Source organism: Propithecus coquereli, unplaced genomic scaffold (genome assembly GCF_000956105.1).
Source record: "Propithecus coquereli isolate 6110/MARCELLA unplaced genomic scaffold, Pcoq_1.0 Scaffold181, whole genome shotgun sequence".
In the NCBI taxonomy this organism is placed as follows: domain Eukaryota; kingdom Metazoa; phylum Chordata; class Mammalia; order Primates; family Indriidae; genus Propithecus; species Propithecus coquereli.
The window spans coordinates 4,815,107-4,837,100 of NW_012142857.1; the positions used below are offsets into that span (position 1 = coordinate 4,815,107).

The 21,994-nt window shown below is 47.6% G+C and overlaps 1 protein-coding gene across 1 annotated transcript in view; it reads right to left on the reverse strand.

The window, feature by feature from the left end:
• Positions 1 to 2,934: 2,934 nt before the first annotated feature.
• The window catches only part of DYM (dymeclin), a 359,526-nt gene continuing 340,466 nt past the window's right edge, over positions 2,935 to 21,994 (reverse strand). The window contains exon 15 of the mRNA XM_012642636.1: positions 2,935 to 3,327. Coding sequence (XP_012498090.1) covers positions 3,178 to 3,327 — 150 coding nt within the window. The 3' untranslated portion in view covers positions 2,935 to 3,177. The remainder of the gene's footprint in view (positions 3,328 to 21,994) is intronic.

The window sequence follows — 21,994 nt, forward strand, 5'->3', positions numbered from 1 at the left end:
TCCGCAGAGCAGCACAGGGGACTCAGTTATGCAGACGGCTATCACGCCTCATGCAAAACCCCGGCTCCCCAGAATCTGAAGGGTGATATATGCTGCCTAAAGAATGATATATTAAGAAATTTCGTGCCTGAAAGTATCCTCTCACTAAACGTTTCTCTCGGATGCACCTTAATGAGCTCTTGAGGAAGTGGCCGAGTGTTCCGACGCGGATCCCGTGTTCTTTCCTCTTTCCACCTTCTGCTTTTCTAGCTCCTGCGACCTCCCTCCAGAGAGAACCGTGTGTGCAGTGTACTTTCTGTGCTTCACCTTCGGGGACCTTCTCCTCTCTGCTTTCTCCGTCTTTGTCCTTGAGCTGTGTCTGCGCTGAACGGTGGCAGCCCCGTTGCAAGGCTGTTGTCCACAGATCCTGCGACACCAGCCTCAGTGGTGGCTGTGGAAACCAGGGTGAGAATGCTGAAGCTTTTTTGCTAAATGCCTTGAACTCTTGATAGGGAAGGTGCTATTCAAAGGGGCCCATTCTTTTAAAAATAAATATTGTGGCAGAACTCTTTGTTGATAAAATGACACACTGCAGTAACAGCTTCATGTTGTGGGTAAAATCCGATGCTAATTTCCATCCCAACATGTGATGCTTCTGTGTTACATCGTTCTACACATTTTTACTTTGTGTAAAATGGAAAAACTTCTAAGCAAACTAATACTCAAAATCAACAGAAGCATAATGCAAGTTTAACATTTGAGTTTATTGCCACGTAATACATCTTTCACAAAAATAAGGAAGAGACTCCTGGTGGCTTTGCAGAGCTGGGGCCACGAAGCACGTGAGGAGGAACCGGGTGGTGGGAGCCCCACGTCCAGGCCTCCTCAGAGGCTGCTGCCCGCTGAGCTTGCAGGCCAGTGAGCACGTCTCCTGACGGCTGAGAAGCAAGGAGAGGGCAGGGGCACCTCAGTGACCCAGGAGCCTGGGGGAGAGGTTGTGTGAGCCCCTCCACCAAGGCTGCCTTGGGAGTCTGCCCTCTAGCAAGACGACAAGGCTTTGAGAGACTATATTTCTTCCCGTCACAAGAGCTGACAGTCCTGCAGCCCAGTGACTGTCCCATGGCACTCAGAGGACAAGTCGATGGTCCGACCAGAAGCTCAGCTGCTTCACATAACCCTTAAAAAATTTTTTTTTTGTTTAAAGGAAAAGGAAGCAAATAAAAATGCTTTGGAAACAAATGAAAGCCGTTAATCATTTCCCCACATAGGAAGTAAGTATCATATAATTGCAGCCCCCTCTGGCAGAGAGGACCGCTCCCCCTACCAGCAGGACTAAGCAGATGTCACTGACAAGTGTCACCTCTAGCCTGAAGGCCCTGTACATGCAATCTGAAGTAAACTCCAGGAGTCAGGGTCCCCGGCCATTCGCTGGGACAGCAGAGGCCCAGCAGAACAGGCACTGAGGGGGCAGCGGGCAAGCTGCTCCTGCCTCCTGGACGGGGACAGCCCTCCATGAGTCACTCGGCCTCAGAGAACTTGTGTTTCACCCCTGCCCAGATGAGGAGGAGCCCGGCGCACCTCAACAGCCCCCCAAGGGCGGCTCAGCCTGGCTGTCCCTGTGAGGGAACCACACAGGGGTGCGCCGAGATGTCGGCACTTTTACAGAGCTCTAGGAGGGCTCCTCCTGGGCTCTCAGGAGATGGTAATGGACAAAATGACTTGAGCCTCCGGCCCAGGGACACGGGGACAGGAGACGCTGGTCCTGATGAGATGACAGCAGGTGGAAACAGGGTGCTCGGGCTCATCTGGGATTATGTGCTAAATTGAAAAGCGAATGCTTTTTCAAAGACACAAAAGTGTCTTTGACAATCAAAGCGGGCTCCTCATCTAGACGGTGAAGGGGCGAGGACACGGAGCATGCCCTGGAAGGTCCCTCCCACCCTGCCCCCGCGCCCACTGCTCCGCTCAGCACGGCCTGGGCGGCACGTCCCCTCAGAGAAGCTCCTTCCTCCGGCTCAGGGACCAAACACACGGATCGCACAGGCCCCAAGAGTTTTTAAAAAACCAAAGGGTGGCCAGGCGCGGTGGCTCACGCCTGTAATCCTAGCTCTCTGGGAGGCCGAGGCGGGCGGGCTGTTTGAGCTCAGGAGTTCGAGACCAGCCTGAGCAAGAGTGAGACCCCGTCTCTACTAAAAATAGAAAAAGTTAGCCAGGTGTAGTGGTGCATGTGCCTGTAGTCCCAGCTGCTCGGGAGGCTGAGGCAGGAGGATCGCTTGAGCCCAGGAGTTTGAGGTTGCTGTGAGCTAGGCTGACGCCACGGCACTCACTCTAGCCGGGGCAACACGGTGAGACTCTGTCTCAAAAAAAAAAAAAAAAACCCAAAGGGAAAAAAACATGTTTTTCACCACACATGGACTACGGTATTAACAAACTGGTCTCCCTTTTCTCCTACTAGTCTGACTGAAGGGAAAAGATTGCTTTCAAAATTAAGCTTTTCTTTGCCCAGTGATTAATACGGAGTAGAGTAGGTTAACTTAATTTGCACTAGACTCCAATTTAATTTCAGCTACAGCTCAGAGGCCAAATCCACAGCAAAGTTAATCTGGGCTTCATGAGAAGGAGCCATTTTCGTTCTTTGAGGGAAAGATGCGGCGGCTCTAAAGGTCGCCATCCAACGGCCCAGGCGTAGCGCTTGCGAAATCGTGGGCCCTCTCAGGCGACCACACACACGACTGCATTTCCTTATTAATTCCTGTTTCATCATCTGTTCTCACTGATATTCCTTAATGGTAAAGGAATCTCTTTCTCTCTCACACACACACACTAGACTGAAACAAAAATCCAGAATATGCCAAAAAAAAAAAAAAACGTGCACACTATTGAAGTGTTACGTGCCTAAGGCATCAGGATCCTGGGAAAGCTCTAGATTTTTGGTTTAAGAAATAACATTGCATATTGAATGGCAGGTTTTTACGTTTATTGTTGTGTATTTCCCCCCTTTTTTGCGCTACAATCTAAGCTGAGTGATCTATTGCCAACTGGCACCGATTCCCCCGAGTGTGTGAGGGGAACACGCTTGTGCAATCCTCTTTAGGAGGAGACACACCGGGCAGTCGTCTGTCTACTTCCGATGCCCAGAAATACAGTGACCGGACGGGCCGCGGGGCTGCAGGGGCCGGGGGAGGGTGCGCACCGCCCTCAGTCAGAGTCCATCGTGAACAGCTGGATGTCCTGCGGGTTCCAGTACAGGCCCACTGCGGAGTTGTAGACCAGAGACCAGACGTAGGGGATAAAAAACTCCTCAGGCTGCTCCTCTTCCACGTATTTGAATTTCAGTTCTGGAAATTTCTGCAATGAAAACGAGATGATCTTACAATCTCACAGTTCCACGCACGAGCAAAAGCAGTGGTAGTCTGCGAGCGGCGTGGTAGTGCGCAGGAAGCCGCCTCCCCTCCCTGGTCACAGGGCCTGATACTTTAGCTATCCAGTGGCTCCTAAGAAAACGTCAGTCGCCGCGGGAAGAGCAAATAACACCATGGGTCCCGGTCGGCTAATGACAGCTGGGCTGACAGTGTGCTGAGGAGAGATCCAAGCAGGGGTAGAGGCAGCATGAGGACTATCGCAACCGAGAACCGGACCCTGCGCGGGGTGGCAGACAAGGCCCAGGCCAGCGTTAGCCAGTGTGTAGTGCTCAGGGCTGGTTCTGCGGGAGAGACGTTGTCTTCAGGGTTCACTGTTTGGGAGACGAGGACTCTCCCCTCACAATTCCTGAGCCTTGAGCTGAAGAGGCAGCACGTGCCCCTGGGGGGTGTGGGTCTGGGGCGGGCGGCCTGCTCTGCCATAGTTGGCCCAGTCTCTCCCTCCTGGAGGGCAGGAGCGATGGCTTTGGCTTTGCGGGGGGCAGGCAGGGGAGAGCCTTGGGCCTGGCTCTGCGAACACGTGCAGGTGCCCTGGGTCTGCGCGCTTCCGTCCTTGGCATGTGAGGAGGCGTGCGGTTTAGCAGCCTGAGGTAGCACTTGTGTTTTAGCACATCGCCAGGATCGGGGCTTCTGATTTTCTAATTTCACCCCTGACCTGTTTACTGCGGCCAGGGCAGAGGAAGAGACTCTGCTTTCAGCACCCCGAGGAGCGGCTGGAGGCCACTCAAGGCCCCTGGGCCTCCTCCCTTGCCAAGCTGACTCTGGCAAGAGTGGCCGCAGCTTGGTGACCACTGTCCCAGGCAGGGTGGGGTGCTCGGGGTCCTGAGAGGAGGGGTCTAGGGGAAAGCTGAGAGAGGGGGCTGAAAAGAGAAAGAAAGGAAGCAACACGTACCCACAGCCGCATGGGTCACATTACATCCAAAGGCGTGGCCCAGGAGGGCAGAGAGATTCTGATTTTCATCCATACATGTATGGATTTTTATCTGTTTTGTTAGCTGCTATATTATGCCCACAGACACTGGCCAGGCACTTAATAAATGAACGAATCAATGGAACAATCAGCCATACACTGAGGGCCAGCCCTGTCAAAGACACACCGGTAGATGCATTGTGTTATCATCTTATTTAATCCTCCTGCTGTCAGTGTGTCCATTTGTTCGCTGGTTCATTCATTCTATCGACTGTCTCTGCGCCGTGTGGGCAGGGCCCAGGGACAGAGGGGTGCAGCAGCCACACAGCTCCTGTGCTCACCGAGCATCAGTTCTCGTGGAAGAGAGAGACAAACAGCATCAGCAAAAATCCCCAACAAAACAGTTGTGACAGAATTGTGGGGGAAGGACAAGCTGCTCTAGAGGCCTGAAGGTGGAGGAGGCCGCAGCGGATGAAGAGGGAAGTGTGTTCCTCTGGCGGGGACGGCACGGTGGGCCCGTGTGTGTGAGGCATGAGGACCTCGTGCTGCGGGGGCAGGGGAAGGGCAGGCGCTGGTGAGCAGGGGCCAGACCGGAGAGCCACGTGACGGGTGCTGGACCCCACGCTGAGGTCTGGAAGAAGGCCACGGCACGAGGACGGCGCTGTGCAATGACCACTGTGATCAGTGGGTAGAACTGGAGGGCACGTGGCAGTGGGAAACGGACTGACTAGGATGACACTAGTTGGGTGGATTTACAAGATACGTAGGGAAGGGGAGGGGCAGGTAGAGGAGCTAGACATAGAGTTACAGGAATTTTAAAATAACTTTTATGGTGATTAAGATTAAAAATATCTAACTGCTGGGTCCTCAGAGTTCCAGAGGGTCAGTTCGGAGGAACAGAGGCGAGCTGGACAGTCTCTGCGGCAACATGAGTTTTGAGTCACATCTTGAAAAGTGTATAAGAAGTCCTAAAAAGGAGGGCACTCCGGTCATCGATGTAACATCAACACATCACAGACGGCACAGCCCCCACCTGCTACGGCTTCAGTGGAAACCAACTCCCGACCTCTCGTCTCCCAGAGAGGTACGTAAATCGGGGTATATACAAACAGGGTTGACAAGTGGCCAAACTCCAGCAACGTATCACCTACCCCTGGATCTTCCCTCACGCCTTCTACCACCCCACAACCCACCGCCTTCCCCAAACCACTCTGCTTTAATGAGAACCCAAGCCCTTCAGGCCATCAGTGCTTCTAACCAGTGCTGTGGCGTCGCCGGCATGGGCCGAAAGTCCGGTGTGTGCCGATACTGCTCACGACTTACAGGACAGTCTCTTCAACCTGAGCTCTTCGCGTCAGTCTGGCTGACAAAGCTTGATCAGCTCAGGGGTGTGGATGTGGCACTATTTCCAGTATTTGCTCACATGAACTGGGGTGCAGGTAGCCCCCAGCTTTCCATTCCCTTGTTGTCCACTCCTGAAGTCCCCTGACTCCCTCCCCACTGACCATGCGGCAGCGGGCTGGGCTCCCGGGGGCTGGGGTCCTTGGCACCCTCAGTGAGCCTCTTCACACGCTCTGTTGCTTCTGGCCTGGCATGGGGGTGCCAGGAGGTAAGTCTTTGTTGTGGAATCAGGTATCTTACAGGTACCAACACGATAGTATTTTTTTCCTGTGAAAAATCTGCATTTGTAGCAATATGGGGCAGCTAGTGGCTACCACCAACCAGCACTTCCTACGTACCACGCCTGCCTGAAGCTTCCCACACAGCACCGCGGTCAAGCACCACAATGTCCCACCGAAGCTGCTATCGCCAACCCCACTAAAAGCAGCCAAGGAGATGCTCAGAGAGGCTCAGTGCCTAGGGCAAGGTCACACAGCCTGCTTGGGGTGGAGTCAGGTTTAAAGCCTAGGTCTGGGTGTGCAAAGTCACTCTGAAAAGTGACATCAGAGTTCTAGCCCCCGTAGTGCGTTGTCCTTAAATTCGATTCTCTTAGGCTCCATGACACTCTTCAGGGTTAGCGTGCCCTTCCACCACATGGCACAGAACCCAGCACACTGCTGGCCCTTTAAAAAGCACCACGATGACGTCGATAATCAAGGCAGGATGGGGGACGTTGTTTGGAGAAATTTTCTCCATAATAAAGGAGATGGAAGTCCTAGTCATTAGGATGGCCTCAAACTTAGACAACCTCTCACGCTGACTCAGAAGTGATGGGCTGGGGTGGGGGTGCAGAGGCAGTGGTTTGAAAAGGCCAGAGTCCCCACACTGCCTCTTTGGTTGGAATAATAACATCCTACATTGTGGTAATGTCGCCATGAAAATGCACTTCTTGTTAGAAATAATAATGACTCAAGGACGTGAAACCTTTTCTCCATCCGGTGACACAGTCGGGGGTTTTCCCATGCAGGCCTTAGGAATGGGTGAGACTCACATGAGCCTGCTTTCTGGATCTCTCAGGAGGGTGCAATGGGAAATGGGATGAGCAAATTTTAAACTGCTCTCATAAGGATTCCTTCCAACTGAATTACAGAAACTTAGGCAAGAGCTGGTAATAAGTTTACGGGCTGGCAGTAAGTTTACCTGTCCTCGTGGCTTTGGGGAATTCTGATGACTAGTCAGAAGGAGTAATGAGTCAAAGGCTGCCCTTAAATTTTGCAAAGGTGGACCTGGGAAAAGCACTGGGCACCCCCATGACTATCCTTCCCACCACCTGGTGAAAACAGAGGTGCAAATGCCTCAAGTTTATGTCAAAACAATAATCCATCTCACCCTCTACGAAGGCGCAGCATCTCTCTTAATAGTATGGAGAACTTCCCTTTAATCGGAAAGCAAACTATTTGACCAGTAATAACCGTGGCTTTCAAATGTTGGAAACAAATAAGGTTATGCCCAAAGTAGTAGGAACTTCCAGTTATAGTATTATATGCAACAATCCGGTACACAAATAGTGTCAACTTTGTCAACAGCGGACATGTACAGATTCTACCGTGAAGTTCTTCTTCAAGCTGATCAATGATTATTTCTATTGAATTTCTCCATAAAAACTTTATAATCAATTCTGAGATTACAGCTAACATTTATAGCTAACATAACTGATTACCTATTACGTGGCAAGCATAATCAAACACTTGACATATTTACTCATTTAATCTTTGAAACAACTAAAAAGCACTCCAAAGGCAAACAGATAATTTGAGATTCGGCCCCATTCTCCGCACCCCCCAATTCATTCAGTAAATATTTACTGAGGGCCTAGTAGGTAGTAAGCACTGAACTAAAAATACAGCTGTGCCTAGGACACACACGGTCCCAGCATTCGAGAGCCAGAAGTCTAGTCCTTCAGACTCAGGCTCTTAAAAGACAAAGTTTACTGTACTCTGAGATTTTGAATTCAACCATCCTGCCTCCTTCACAGGGTTGCGGTGGTGAGACAGTGACGTGAGATAAGCCATGTTAGGCTTGTATGGTACCTAACACAGAGCAAGCACTCGATGAAGGTTGGCTATTACTCCTGACGTTACGATGGTAAGCAGACATAAGGTATGCTCTTATTTTATAACGTTCAGTAATCAAATCTAAACACTAGAAATACTAGGACTGGCCTGGTCCGAAGCCCACTTCTCTTATGCATCCAAATGGACACTTCTCACTTGGCAAGTGACTCTTAATAATAGAAACATAAGAGACCTGAGCCTCCCTGCACGAAAACCAGGAATAAGTGCTGACGAATGGCTTAAAAGCAACAGGCTCATTTGCATAACCATTTTGAAAGAACAAAGCTATTTCACTAAGAGAAAGCGGGGTCTGAAGAATTACCTTCTTTCTCTATCTCAGAGTCGGGCTCAACTGCAAGGCAGGGAACTGGCCTGGGAGTGGTTTTTGGCTATAGTAAGGATGACAGAAGGATCACTTGTGTAATGCGTTTGACATTAGGAACATGACCTAGGTGTTTGCAACCTTCTTGTAAGATCATGTGGCACGTTCCACAACATCCAAGATGGACCTGGGGCATGGCAGCTACCCCTTCCTGAGCTGTACGGGGCTGGGTGGCCGACCAGCAGCAAGGACACTGACCTTTCTGCTTGGAGCTCACAGAGACAACCCAGTAGGGAGCTCAGTGGAAGTGACCCTGGTTAGAGCTGCCCATGTACCAGGCACTTCCTGCTTGACCAATGAACACCCTATAAAAAACAACAGTAGCATCTCTCAGCTCATTGGTGTACTGCCTGCGCAACATTTAGTGCAATTAGCACTTATCTCGTTTATTAATTTGTTTACTTGTGTACCATTTGTCTGCCCCGCTAGAATTCAGGCTCTAAGAAGGCATCTGGCATATTACTGACACTTAAGAAATGACTCCACATCTGCACAAGGGTCCTGTGACATGGGTATTCATTCTATAATAGAGACAAGAAAAACAAGGCTCAAAGGATAAGTAACATGCCAAAGAGGCCACCGCTGGTAAGTGCTGGAACCAGAAGCTGAATGAAGCTCAGACCTCTCCACTGTGGCCTTCCCAGAGCTGACAGGGACCCGAGTAGGCAGGTCCTTCTTAAAATGTCTATGGCTAATGTGGAAACTAGGTTTCCATTTCTTTCAAGTAATGACAACGAGCTTCGAATGTTTTTTAAATGTACCAATAAGTCATATAACTCGTGTGCCCATGTTTCCTCACTGGGAAGTGATGTCATTGATCTCTAGGTGGCCCCAGGAGGCTCCTGGCAAGCTGGGCAATTTGGGACAAGTCATAGCATTTCTCAGGAATCAGTTTTTTCATTTGTGTAAATGAAGGACCTCTGAGCCCCTTCCAGTTCTGACTGGGTGTGGTTTTATGAGCTGACCCTAATACGGTCTGAACGTTTGTACTCGCTGCCATGCCTCTAGGCTGTGCTGGGCTGACCTGGAGCAAGGGCTGAATGAGCTGGGCCTGGGTTCAGCTGCAACTCTGATGTCAAGTATTTACTGATTTCTACTTAGCCAAGGCATCACAGTGGAGAGGGTATCTGAAGCTTCCTGAGCTTTCCTGGGGGTTGACAATAGATGGTTTTAAAGGCTAAGGTTCCTAACTGCTTATAATCAAGACAAACACGAAGCTTCTATCGAGCTGTCCTGGCCTGAGAGCTCTCAGCTAAGTGGGCTGAGATTCCTGGCTTGGCCCTGCCTCTGCTGCCTGGTTAAGGCCTGATCCCTTCCACAGACTGGGGCTCTTAAGCTGCTGTGACCCGAGTGTGCACCACAGCTCACCAGGGAACTGAAAGAGCAAATATAGACAGCAGCATGAACGCACTGCCATTACTGGAAAATCGCTTCAACGTGTAGACAGCACCCGTGCACGCCCCAAAGCCGTGGCACTGGCTCCCTCCCTCTCTCCTAGAGCCACAAGGAAATTGAGAGATTATTTCTCAGGTTGTTTGCTTGGAACTTTTCCCCAGCACTTAAAAAGTTCAGAAAGGGGAATAATGCTCTTGTTTTTCTTGCTGTTTGTGCACGTTCTCCAGGATTGGCCACACAAAACTAACACCTGCAAGCACAAGGTAGAGAGCTTACTTTTTCCTGGGGTGAGCTGTTTGTAAGACCAGTGTACTGTGACACTTTAAAAGGGTGAATAATAGGCATACACCACAAAAGAGGTTTGAAGATACTATTCAGTCAAACTGGGCGCATGTGACTGCAGCCTCTGCTCCATTAGCTGGGCCTGGGCCGCATTTAATTTGACCTCGCTCCCAAATCTACCTGTCCATCCATCTAGCTATGGGGAGATCTGACAAGCTTTGAGACTTAAATAGACCTTCTTAAAACTATGTGCTTCTCTACGTTGTCTTAGAGGTCTGAAGTGCTAAGGAAAAGAAAGACAAAAGATTTAATTAAGTACTAAGGACACTGGAGACGCTTTTTGTCAGGACTCAGTCCAAGAAATGTCACGGTCTGAATGTCAAATCAACAGTCTAGAAAAGTCACTCTTTCCTTTGTGTTTCTTGTCGAGCCTGTGGAGAGCAACGATGCCATCCCGTGAGGCTGAGGGAAGTCCAGCTTCCTCATTTGAGAGTGTTCTCATCTCTGAGGCTGAGGGAAGTCCAGCTTCCTCACTTGAGAGTGTTCTCATCTCTGAGGCTGAGGGAAGTCCAGCTTCCTCACTTGAGAGTGTTCTCATCTCTGATGTGGCCAAAAAACCCTACTTGGTGGCCTGGGCCGCAGGCTGCTTGGGTGTCCTCAGGCCTTCCCAGCTCTGACATCGTCAGCTCTTTTCTACTCACATCTCCCTGGGACTCCTCAGGACCCTTTTAGGCTCTAGCCAGTGACTCTCAGGTGGATGTGCCCGGGAAGGATGGGGGCGTTGATGTGGTAGGGCAGGGATTCGTCTAGAACCGGCTGGCACGGGGCAGGGTGCTGGTCACCTCAGGCCCCAGCTGCCCGGTGGGGAGCCCCTGGCTCTCACTCTTCTCCTTCCCAGTGACTCAGCTCAACCAGGAGAGAAAACCTACCTCTCAAGCTTGCTGCTTGGTCTCGACCCAAAGCTACTGACAACAATCCTGTTGTTTTGATTTTTGGAGCCAGAGGTAATGCTAGACTCCCAAGTGTGGCCAGAATGTTTTTATCAGCTCCAGTGAATCAACCTACCACAGTGGGACATCCGGACACTCGGCTCAGAGACAAAGCAAAGGTCTGATTTGGTGGTTGAGACTTGGGTATAACAAGCAGACCAAACGCCTTAAAGCCTGTCTCTGCTGTCAGTCATGTGATCTGGTGAAAACCCACAGGAAGTGCAGTGAACAGATGTAGGGCAAAACTGCAATAATTTTGTTACCACAAAAGTTCGATGGAGTTTTCCCTCTCCCACCTGAAGATTATACAGATAACATCAGAAACTCTAGCAAGCACCTGGCATAGCTCCAGCAAGTTTAACACAATTTAAAATCAAATAGCTACATAGCACATTAAAAAAAAATTTTAAGAACATATTAAGCCTCTGAACAGACAAATAGATGAGGGATCGCGGGCCGTGAGGCAGCCCGGTAACTGCGGGCAGATGGCGGAGGTCAGGATTGATTAGGTTAGTTGCTATAAACAGCGTGTGCAGTGCTTGCGGTGGGAGTCCTGCTCAGATGAAAAGAAAACCGGTTTCAAGATCCCGTCATAAGATAGCCAAGGAACCATTTATGTCCTTTTTTAAAATCCAGGGCTGGATCACAGAACTGGGGGATTATGCACCTCCCTATCTTTCCTCCCCATGACCTATCACCGTGGAACTTTGGTCCTTCGGTGACGAGTCCTTAAGCCCAGCGTTCGTGGGCATCGACTACTTTTGAGGCATTGTGCTTGGGGTGGGAGAGGAGAGAGGAATAACTGTTGCTCCTTGAGCCAGGTGTGTAAGTTAGTGCGGGGAAGAAGAGCAAGCAGGGAGTGTGACCCGAGATGGAAAGGGGACAGTGCCCCACGAGGGGCTCTCTCCCAGGCAGTTCTAGCTAATACTGGGGCACAAGATTTTAGGTGGGCGTGGACAGCATTCTCTGGGAGAAATACAGAACCAACAAATCTGGAAACATCTACATCATCAATTCAGCTAAACTGTCGCCTGAGCAAGACTGAAGTGCAGGCTCCTCCCTGTGTAATGGACCGAGTTATAAATGTATCAAATATCATGTGGGTAATTCTATTTTATGTGAATTAATTTTAAAATTAATGAAGAACTAAAGTCAAAATATCGGAAATTATAAAGGGCCACTTATCAGAAGTTACAAATTAAGAAATACAAAGCTAAAATTAAGAAGCCCACAATGAGGGTGTCTCGGCAGATAGTCACAATACACTGCGCTCCAGGAACGCCAGGGCTGGCCGTGCAGAGGGACCCGCAGGGGGCTCTGGGAAGTAAGAAAGAGGGCAGTTACCACGTTAGCAGACACGGATCCTGAAAGCCCAGGGGCCATCTTGAGCTCAGGAAATCGTCTCACTACTTCTGAGTGTCTACAAGTGACACTAACAGCCTCTGTAACTGAGGGCAAACAAGCTCTTGGAAAAATATGAAGGCTACAGTATAAAGTTGACACCCACGCTGTCACGAGCTCTCTACCAAGTTATCATCATATCCTCAGCCAGAGTTTGAAGCCCACGGAGTCTGAATCTTGAGGAAATGTCACCGTTAGGCCCTTTTCCCACAGACCCAGGCTGGGGGGTTCCCAGAAAGGAGAGAAACCTTTGTCCAGTTTTCAATTTCCCTCTCTTTTCTGGGGGCTGGAGGAGGAGGAAGGACAGGCTCTCCTGCTGCAGGGGGAGCGTGAGAGGGGCCTCGACGGGTGGGCAGGATTCCGACCTGGGGAGACAGGGCCCAGGGCAGGGCGAGAGCTGGCCCCGCACGTGGAGGGACCCTGCGAGCACACGCTGACCGCGCTACTCTGGGACTGGCCAGCAGCAGGGGACGAGATCGGAAAGGTGGGAGGGAGATGGGCCTCGAGGAACGGCACAAGAAGTCTGTTCGTCTGCAGAGAATAGAGCAGAGAGAATAGGTTGAGGACAGAGATTTATAATCTAGAGGTCATTAGCTTTGAGGCGGCCCTTGAAGTCGCCAGATGTGTCAGCCGCTCAAAAAGACTGAACTGCATTGAGCCAAACTGCCTGTTTTGAGGCAACTCGATTCCCATTCAGGAGGCTGGGAGGAGGAGACTATTTTGATCCCAAGGTAGGAGATGAGGGCAAACGTAGAAGCTTTACTGGCAGAACTTCTTTTGCTGAAAGCTGGGCCAGAGGGGGAGTCAGAAATGACTAGAACTGCTGCATTTCTGCAGTGGGGCTCTTCATCGTGGACCAGACCCACATATCTGGCTGAGAGAGAGAGAGAGCCCAGAGCATAAACACATTGCTATGAGATAAAATTCTAACTAAAATATAAACTCCATGAGGGCAAGAATCCGCCCCACCCCCACAATGTGCACCCTAGTGCTAGAATATTGCCAGAGACTTGATATTAATATTTGCTGAATGAATGAATAAATGACAAACGAATGAAGGGGTAAAAATTGTGGACAAGCTCAGAGTTAAAAAATAAAAAAAAAAAGAGAGTTTGGAAAATTGGATCCCGCACACCAGGTGGATTAGTGGAATAACTGCCCAGTTATCTGGGACCAGATGAGCCATATTCAGCCCATGGTATTTTGAGAAGTAAATGAGCTGTCTTATCGGAATTTTGGGGGCAATACTTGAATCTTCAACAGTTTAATTTACTTCTCAAATTGTCAGCTATCCTACGACTATCTATTCTTACTGACCTAGGAAAATCCAGCTCACAGATAATGGGTAATGTTGATACAGATGATCACTGCCATATTTTATATTTTACATATATCTAATTATAGAAAATTAAGTGAACTTAACATGTGCATGAGTTATAGATAGCTATGGACTAGATTGATGCATAATATGTAAACTGAGATAAGATACATTTTTAACAAGTCCTTCATATTTTACTCTGGTCAAGATTGCAATATGGTTAAGCCCTAACGACTGTATCTGTGATAAGCTTTTCTTACACCAACTTTTTTTTTCCTGACTAATTTGTGAACTAGGGGAGTAGGAGACAAGCAGTTAGAGGAAGATTCTGACTCATGCTTAGACAAATTCTGGCAAAACAAGGATCCCTGCCACATCCGAGATGCTCATGCGAAAGTTTTGTGTGGAATGACAGGCAAAGACTATGGGGACCAGGGCAGACAGAGGTGTCCCTGGCACCTGGCCAGACCGATACGCCCCTGAGTGAAGAAGAGTTCAGGAGATTCTATCATGTGGGAACGCAGCCTTTGACACAGTATGTCAAAGAGATATCTGGAAAGAGAATTCCAACTAAGACAAATATGGAGATAAGAAGTTGTCTTAAATTTCTTAAGAGTTACCTTCTTCGAACATTCTTAGGATCTAAATTGAAGCAAATGTGATAGTTTTTCAAGGCTTCAAGGGGCATTACCCATTACTAGAAAAGTCGTGCCTTGATTATTCCTTAGCAAGAAGTAAAAACCAGGCCCTGGCAATCAACATTCCCATGTACGTCCACTACATAGGAGGACTTTCTTTTCTCTGCTTATGGAAAGAACAATCTACTCTAAGTGTTACGTGAAAAGTTTTATAGTTGCTAAGCCCATAATGTTTTCTTCAATCTACTTGCAGAAAATCCTACTTAAATCCCACAATTCTGATGAGCATTTTATAATCTAAAGGAGTAAGCTCAATCTTAGTACTCTCTAAGGCTGTATTTCCCAGTGACCCAAGCACGATCCAAGAGTGGCTGGGCCAGACCTGTGTCTTTCCTGCCAAGTGCGACAGTCCTGGCCTCCTGGTTATTTCAACAAGAGCCATCAATGAATTAAAAGCCCATAATGAGATTGTTCTCCCCTTCCCAGTTGTTAGGACTAACAAAGACAATCAGGAAATCTAGAAGGAAGGGAACGGAAGCAGACTGCTCTAAAAGATTCCTACAATGTAATAATGATAGAAATAATGTACACAATAAATGTAATGCTCTTGAATCATCCTGAAACCACTCTCCCTACCCGGGTCCATGGAAAAACTGTCTTCCATGAAGACAATGTTGGTCCCTGAGGCCAAAAACCTTCGGGGCCACTGATCTATTCAGCTCTCTCATGTGGCATATGGGGAAACTGAGGCCTACAGTAACAATGATTTATTTCAGGTCCCTTGACTAAACTGTGGCAGAGATCAAATAAGAAGTCAGTATTTTGGGCCCTTGTCTAGGCTGGCCCCACAGCACAGACAGAAAGGCTCAAGCAATCTGCATGGGGCCTGGGAACCAAGTGAAGGAGGTCAGGAAGAAAGAATATGGGAAAAGGTGCTCCAAGACAACCTAGTAGGTCCACATTTTGCTAGGAGCTTCCTAGTTCAAGCAGCATGCAATCCATTTCACAAACAATTATTTTTGTTACTGCTATCTTCAAAGATTATGGTAATAGGAGACAGATTCTGAATAAAAGGTGCCAAGAGTTCTCTCTAATCCACAGTAGTGATATTCTCTTTGAAGTTCCCAACAGATTGCGTGGGGTGACCACGGCCCATCTTAGCAGCTCCACGCGAAGCGGCAGAGCTTCCCAGAGCGCAGCAGCTAAGCAGGCAGAATGTTAACACGAGAGCGGCAGAGCACTTTGGGTAAATAACTTGGATTCCCTTTCTTGGACGAATCTCTCTGCCGTAAGAATGGGAAGGTCAAGACTGTGATGAGCTCAGGACAGGAAAGGCTCACACCGGGTGACGAGCAAGCAGCCAGCCGCTGACTGTGCCGGTAACCACGGCTCCCCAGGCCCAGCCGGCGACGGTGCTGGGGCTGACACTGCCACAGGGCGGAGGGGACTCCCAGCCAGGCAGCAACGGGAACCTGGCTTGGGGAACTGAGTAACAGGAGGGAGGCGGAAGGTTGAAGGAGACTTTGGGGTTTCTCAAGTCATTCCTGTCTTTCTGCCTTTTACCCTCTGTGCCCACTTTCCTGAAGTAGAGGCTGGACCATTCAGACAACTCAGGGAGACTCAAGAGTCACCAAATGGGCTCAAGGTCCTTTTTTATTCTAGGACTGCCACAGAGCAACCACATAGCCCACTAGAGAGAGGGCATATTTTTTTGGTCAATATTATGTCAGAAAAGAAAAATAATACTTCACATTCTCTGCTTTCCACAATCAACGTAGAGAGAGCAATAAACAGCGACAGGTGACTTGATCACTAATCAAACATGATCCGGCTCTCAGACTGCACGTCTCCGAAGACAGTACTCCCAGAAGGCTGATGAATGTGAGAATACTAATACTTACAAGCTCAAACAAAGACTGAATCCCTGCTCTTGCCCTTCCCTGCACAACAGGGCACAGGTTTTATTAATCTGTTTCCTTCCTCAGTGTGTTACTTTAAAACTTGGCCCGCCTTATCCAAAATGGAGTCCTGAACTGGCCTCTGGGCAGATTAGAAATTTAACTGCACTGGTACAAATCCATGTAATTTGAATTTTTTCTGTAATTTTCTTATGAAGAAAACATTTTCACAGTTTACAACTTTACGGACAAGTAATAACACTGCAGGCAGGTTAGAAGGAAAGTATGTTCAGAGGTGGCAAAGCATTGACACCAACCGTCATGACCAGGATGCCACAAGAAGGAGGAGTCCACCCCCTCTGAAGAGGGCTGCCCCTTGAGTCCAGGTCCCTCAGCGACACCGCTCGGGTGCTGGCTCAGGCAAGGCCACAGACACGCGGGCAGCCCTGTGGGACGATGGTCGGAAGAAGCCAGCAGGGGGCCGGGAGCCGTGCTCATTGCTGCTTTCTCCCAGCCGTGGCTCTGCATGCCGCAGCTATGGCGCAGAGGTGGCATCATCTCGAATATTAACCAAGGAATCTGGTGGTGCCCCTGGAGCCACCATGCCCTACATCACTCCTAGTCTAAAAGCTGAAGCTGTGCCAGGCACTCCACCCTGACTTCTACCCCTTTGCTGTCCCTGGCTTGGACAGGCTGGAGGGCACAAGAGGCAGGAACCTGATGCTTCATGCTGTCCATGGCAACTGTCACACTGACCACTTTTTTGAAATTTGAATAAATGTCATGATAAGGAAAAGCACAAACTTTTATGTATCTCTCCCATCTGGGTTATGAATGGCATAACAGAAGGAAAATTTAGGACGTCTGAATTTTAGAGCTGACTCTGACACTTACAAGCTCAGACAAATAACACACCTCCTTGACACTCAGTTACCTCGTCTGCAAACCATCACAGCTGAGGAGGCGGGCTGGGACTGGGACTGGTCGTGGTGCTGAAGTGATCACGCAGGGCTGGGAGCCCAGCAAGGGCCAGGCCCTGAAAGAGCCCGTCTCCTGCCTTGGAAAGAGGGTCACAGCCAAGGGAAACAGGGGGACTCTTCCCTTTCTCTCTTTTGGTCTCTACCATTACTTTTTTCAAATTATCACCCTAGAAGACAAGTAAAACATCTGTAGGTGAATCATTTGAAGACCTACAGTCATTTCCAAAACACGACAGTGGTTTAAGAGCAAGGAGTCTTGTGTTTTATAACACTGACTCCGATGATTCCAAATTTACATATTTCAATAAAGAAAGATACATTGCTTATCTCTTAATTTACTTTCAGGGACAAACCATGGATAATTCAATCTGTTATACACTACAAGCATGAAAATTAAACAAAATTGGAATTTACCTTGAAAATATTCATAAAACATTTTAAAGAATCTCTTCAAAGGAAATTCTAAATTTAAATAATCAACATACTAAACTTTAAGATTTGGATATAGGAAACAAATAGTGAAACACTTTTAGAGCAAGAATATGCAGAACATAAATTTTATTTTTTTACATCAAAATTTGGTATAAATAAGAAAACAAGGGGACAATGATTCACTTCCCCTAAAGAGAACTAATGTATGTGCACCACGAAGGGGATGACAACATCTGAGTTCTGGAGCTTTTTAAATGTTGTCTTACCTTCAAAAGAAGCAGATGAAGGAAGACAGAATGTGCTAGAGTAATATACACTATAGTATACATTAGCTATGGTGGCTTAGGGGAGAGAGACGCTGTGGACAAGAGCAGTCAGGGCAGACTGACAATCTAGTGAGTCTAGAGTGGTCCCGAAGGAGAGGGGAGAGATGGGAAGGCACTCTAGACAGAGGGAATTACTCAGAAGCCTGGCCAACCAAGAAAAAGGTCTGAACCCTCCCATACAATGACCTCTCAGAGTTGTTCCTGGGTAGGTAGGGGAGCACGAACAAAAATGTCCATAATACAGTCTGATCATGTTACTCTGTGCTTAAAAAAATCCCTGATGGCTTCCGAAGGAAGCCACTGCCATAGAAGATACCAAAAAGAACAGGCAGAGACTCTGCACCAAGGTGTTTATAATCTAATCACGGAGATAAGAGATGTACAAAAATAATCATCAGCCAAGGTAGGAGGTGATAAGTATCATGTGAAATATACAAGTGTAATTTACGGGGGTCCAGGGAAGGGAGAAATTAAACTGGGGACATCAGGAAAGGCTTGAAGTTAGAGGTGGCCATTAGGTGGTCTGTAAAGAGGCGTAGGATACAGGCATGTGGAGGGGGAGGGAGGGTGTTCCCGGCAGAGGATGTGGCAGCAGAGAGGCATGCGGGGCCCACGGACCAGCCGCGGTTTGGCTGTGTGGAGAACAGTGGGCGAGGAGGGATGCGGAAAAGCTTGCAAGGCAGGATTACGGAGATCCACTGAGTTCGAGCCTAGACTGTTACTGTGTGTGCAAAGGGGAGCCATTCCCTGCATGTGAGCAGAGCTGCACCCAGGACCCAAGTGTGGCTTTGGAAGACTTGGGGAGCGATGTGATCCGTCTGGACTGGAGAGGCAGCAGCCCCTGGAGGGGAGTAGCTGGGGGCTAGAGCCGGGGGGTGGGGGCAGGTGGCCAGGGTTGAGGGCCTGTACCGTGGGAACAGAGGAGGGCTGCCCAGAGCGCCGGGTGCAGAGGCAGGGAGACTTGGCAGCTCTTCACAGCTGCCTCTCCCCAGAAAGGGAAGGAAATCAGGGCTGGGAAGCAACAGATCCAGAAATCAATCCAAGAGTCTCCTCTGTCTATGGTCAAATTTCATGGTTTGAGTCCAGTGACCTTTGTTACTTTTGTTTTTCCCTAGAAACAAAGGAGCAGACAAATAAAATTCTGTTTCCACCCTCCATCTGGCTCCATTCTAATGAGTCCTTATCTTGCTGATAGGTTTGCCTCTGGGAAAGGGTCTCAATGCTGCTGACTTCCCGGTGCCAGCAGCCCAGACGAGCCCAGATTAGGCAAGCTGCCGGGGAGGCTCCTTGGAATTATAATTCTGCCTCTATCTTCAAAAGTTAGAAAAAGGGAAAAGAGTCTGGGAGAAGGTTCAGGTACACATTTCTGAAGGAAGATGTTTTACTTAATTCTTTACATTTTACTCTTTGATCATCAGCCCTGTAAATATAGAGAACAATAAGAATGGCTTAGGAACAAGGACAGACTCACTGTCACCAACGATCAAGTCTCTTATCTGAGTCTATGAAGCACACTCTCATCTAGTCCGAGCTCAGGACCTGCTGACTAAGGACCTAGTCGGTCCCCAGGCCTTGACTCTGGGATCTCCGAGCCTCACATGCAGCGACTGATGGACTCAGTCCTGTTGTAAATGTGAAGCCAGGAAACTGCCTCCCACAGGCTTCTGGAAAAACAGCAAGCCCTTAAGATTCTGGAGACAAGAGTTCATATGGATTGCACCCCAGGTGCTTTGTGCCGATGGCACAGTTCCCAGCCCCGTCTCCCATGCACAGAACACACGGAGATGGTCGTGCTGTTTGCTGTTTGTTCTCCCTCCACCCTGCCCTCGATATCTGGAAAGGACGTAGGAGTCCTTGGGACACCTGGGTTAAGGATCCCAACTTAGAAAAACTGCCTCCAGTGAGTTTGAGCTCCATACAAAGTATTTTTAAACTCACTCCCCTTCAAAAATTTGCATCCATATTTAATTCCAGGGTACACTGCACCCCCTTTCCTTTTCACCTTTAGAAATGAGGGATGGGAACGGAGGTGGGTGATAGGAAGGAGATTATAATAGACTTGGAAAGCCACACAGGCAAACTTCCTTAATGTGAGGGCAGAAGGCAACAAAATCCCCAAGCAGCTTTCTGTACCTGGAATATTCTGCCATTATCACTTTTTATTCACCTCTCATCACCCCTTTCCCTCATGTGGCAAAATCTAGATTAACTGAAATCCCACTAATTGGAACTTTCACTAAAGCACACCTATTTTTAGGAAAGGAACAAAGAAGAGAACACACACATAATCAGCAAGTTAAAAACAAGCAGACACACAACTTCAACTGAACCCTGCACTGAGATTACTAAATACTCTGCCCAATTTCCCACACCTTACACGGCCTGGACAGGGAGAATTTCACATTATGAGGATGAGCGAAACATAGCAAGATTCTGAATTATCCACAAAAGATGAAAAAACATGTTTCTTACCCATGGCTAAAGAATTTCCCTCTTACTAAAAAGCTTGGGAAATAACTTTCATTTTGTAGATAAATAAATATGCAGACAGAGCTAAAGAAATATGTAAATGAAAGACACTGTGTCACAGGGCTAAGAAACCGAATGTGGTTTAGGCCAGTCCCTGTCCGAGAGGAACTTCTTTAAAGGGATAGCCATAGCTGTACAACGCATTGATAATTCAAAATGTGAAGCGCTCTAACAGCTGGGCTGCCAAGTGGTGCAGAAAGGCTTTGCTGAGGAGGTGATAATTTCTAAACCTGGAGAGAGAGGGGTGAGTTTGGGGAGGGAGGAAGCACTTTAGACATAGGAAAAAAATACGTTCAGAGTCATGTATGCAAAACCGATGTGAATAACTATCTTTAGAAGGGAGATAGTAAAACTGGTCACTCCCCAAAGGACTAGGATTTTTATTTTTTACTTCTTATAAACTGACAGTTTATAATTTAAAAGCCTACTTAGAATCTTAACACAAAACTTACTATCTAACTATATACATTATACAAAATTTAATCAGCTGCCATACCTAGAAAAATAGCATTTTTAGTCAGATTCCAGCTTGAAAATTTAAATTTTCTGATTTTAAAATGAGATGTTTAAAATGAGATGTTCATAAACCTATTCATTGGTCAATAAAAATTAACTTCTGAGATTTCAATTATTTTAAACTATCCTTTTTATTCTATCTTCCCCCAAAGTAATTTATCATTTATAAAGAAAATGCCTTTGAAATAAATATGCAAAAATTTCTGTCAAACATAATTCTGAAAATAGATTCATTTTTGTGAAGCTCTCCACAGCAAGCTCTGTGATTTCACATTCCCTAAAGAAACTGTTAACAGTGAGAAATTTCAGGCCAGGCGTGGTGGCTCACACCTGTAATCCTAGCACTCTGGGAGGCTGAGGTGGGTGGATCGCTTGGGGTCAGGAGTTCGAGACCAGCCTGAGCAAGAGCGAGACCCCGTCCCTACTAAAAATAGAAAGAAATTAGCCAGACAACTAAAAATATATAGAAAAAGTTAGCTGGGCATGGTAGTGCATGCCTATAGTCCCAGCTACTAGGGAGGCTGAGGCAGGAGGATCACTTGAGCCCAGGAGTTTGAGGTTGCTGTGAGCTAGGCTGATGCCATGGCACTCTAGCCTGGGCAACAGAGCAAGACTCTGTCTCCAAAAAAAAAAAAAAAAAAAAGAAATTTCACATTCACTTACTGAGGGCCACTCTGAATTTTCAGCTATGATCTATTTGATTAAACCCTACTTGAAAGTTAAAAATAACACAAAACTAGCTAGACTGATGCAAGGGAATTTTTAGCCTTTGCACTTATATGTGGAGAGGCTAATACGGATTTGAAATCTCCAGCAAGGGTGTATTAAGCTCTATTAATAAATCATCTGGGACATTCTGTTCCATATATATATATATATATATATATATACACACACACACATATATATAAATTTTTTTTCCTTTTTAGGCTTCTAAATCTGCAATTGAAATAAATCTAGATTTAATTTTTCCCACGTATAAAATTGTAGTTTCTCTCTTTACTTTCAAATACTAGTTTGCAATTCAACCTCTTTGTTGCTTATTATATATCTAGTATTAATTTGTAGTCATCTCATGACTAAATATTGCCTCTTAAAAACACAGA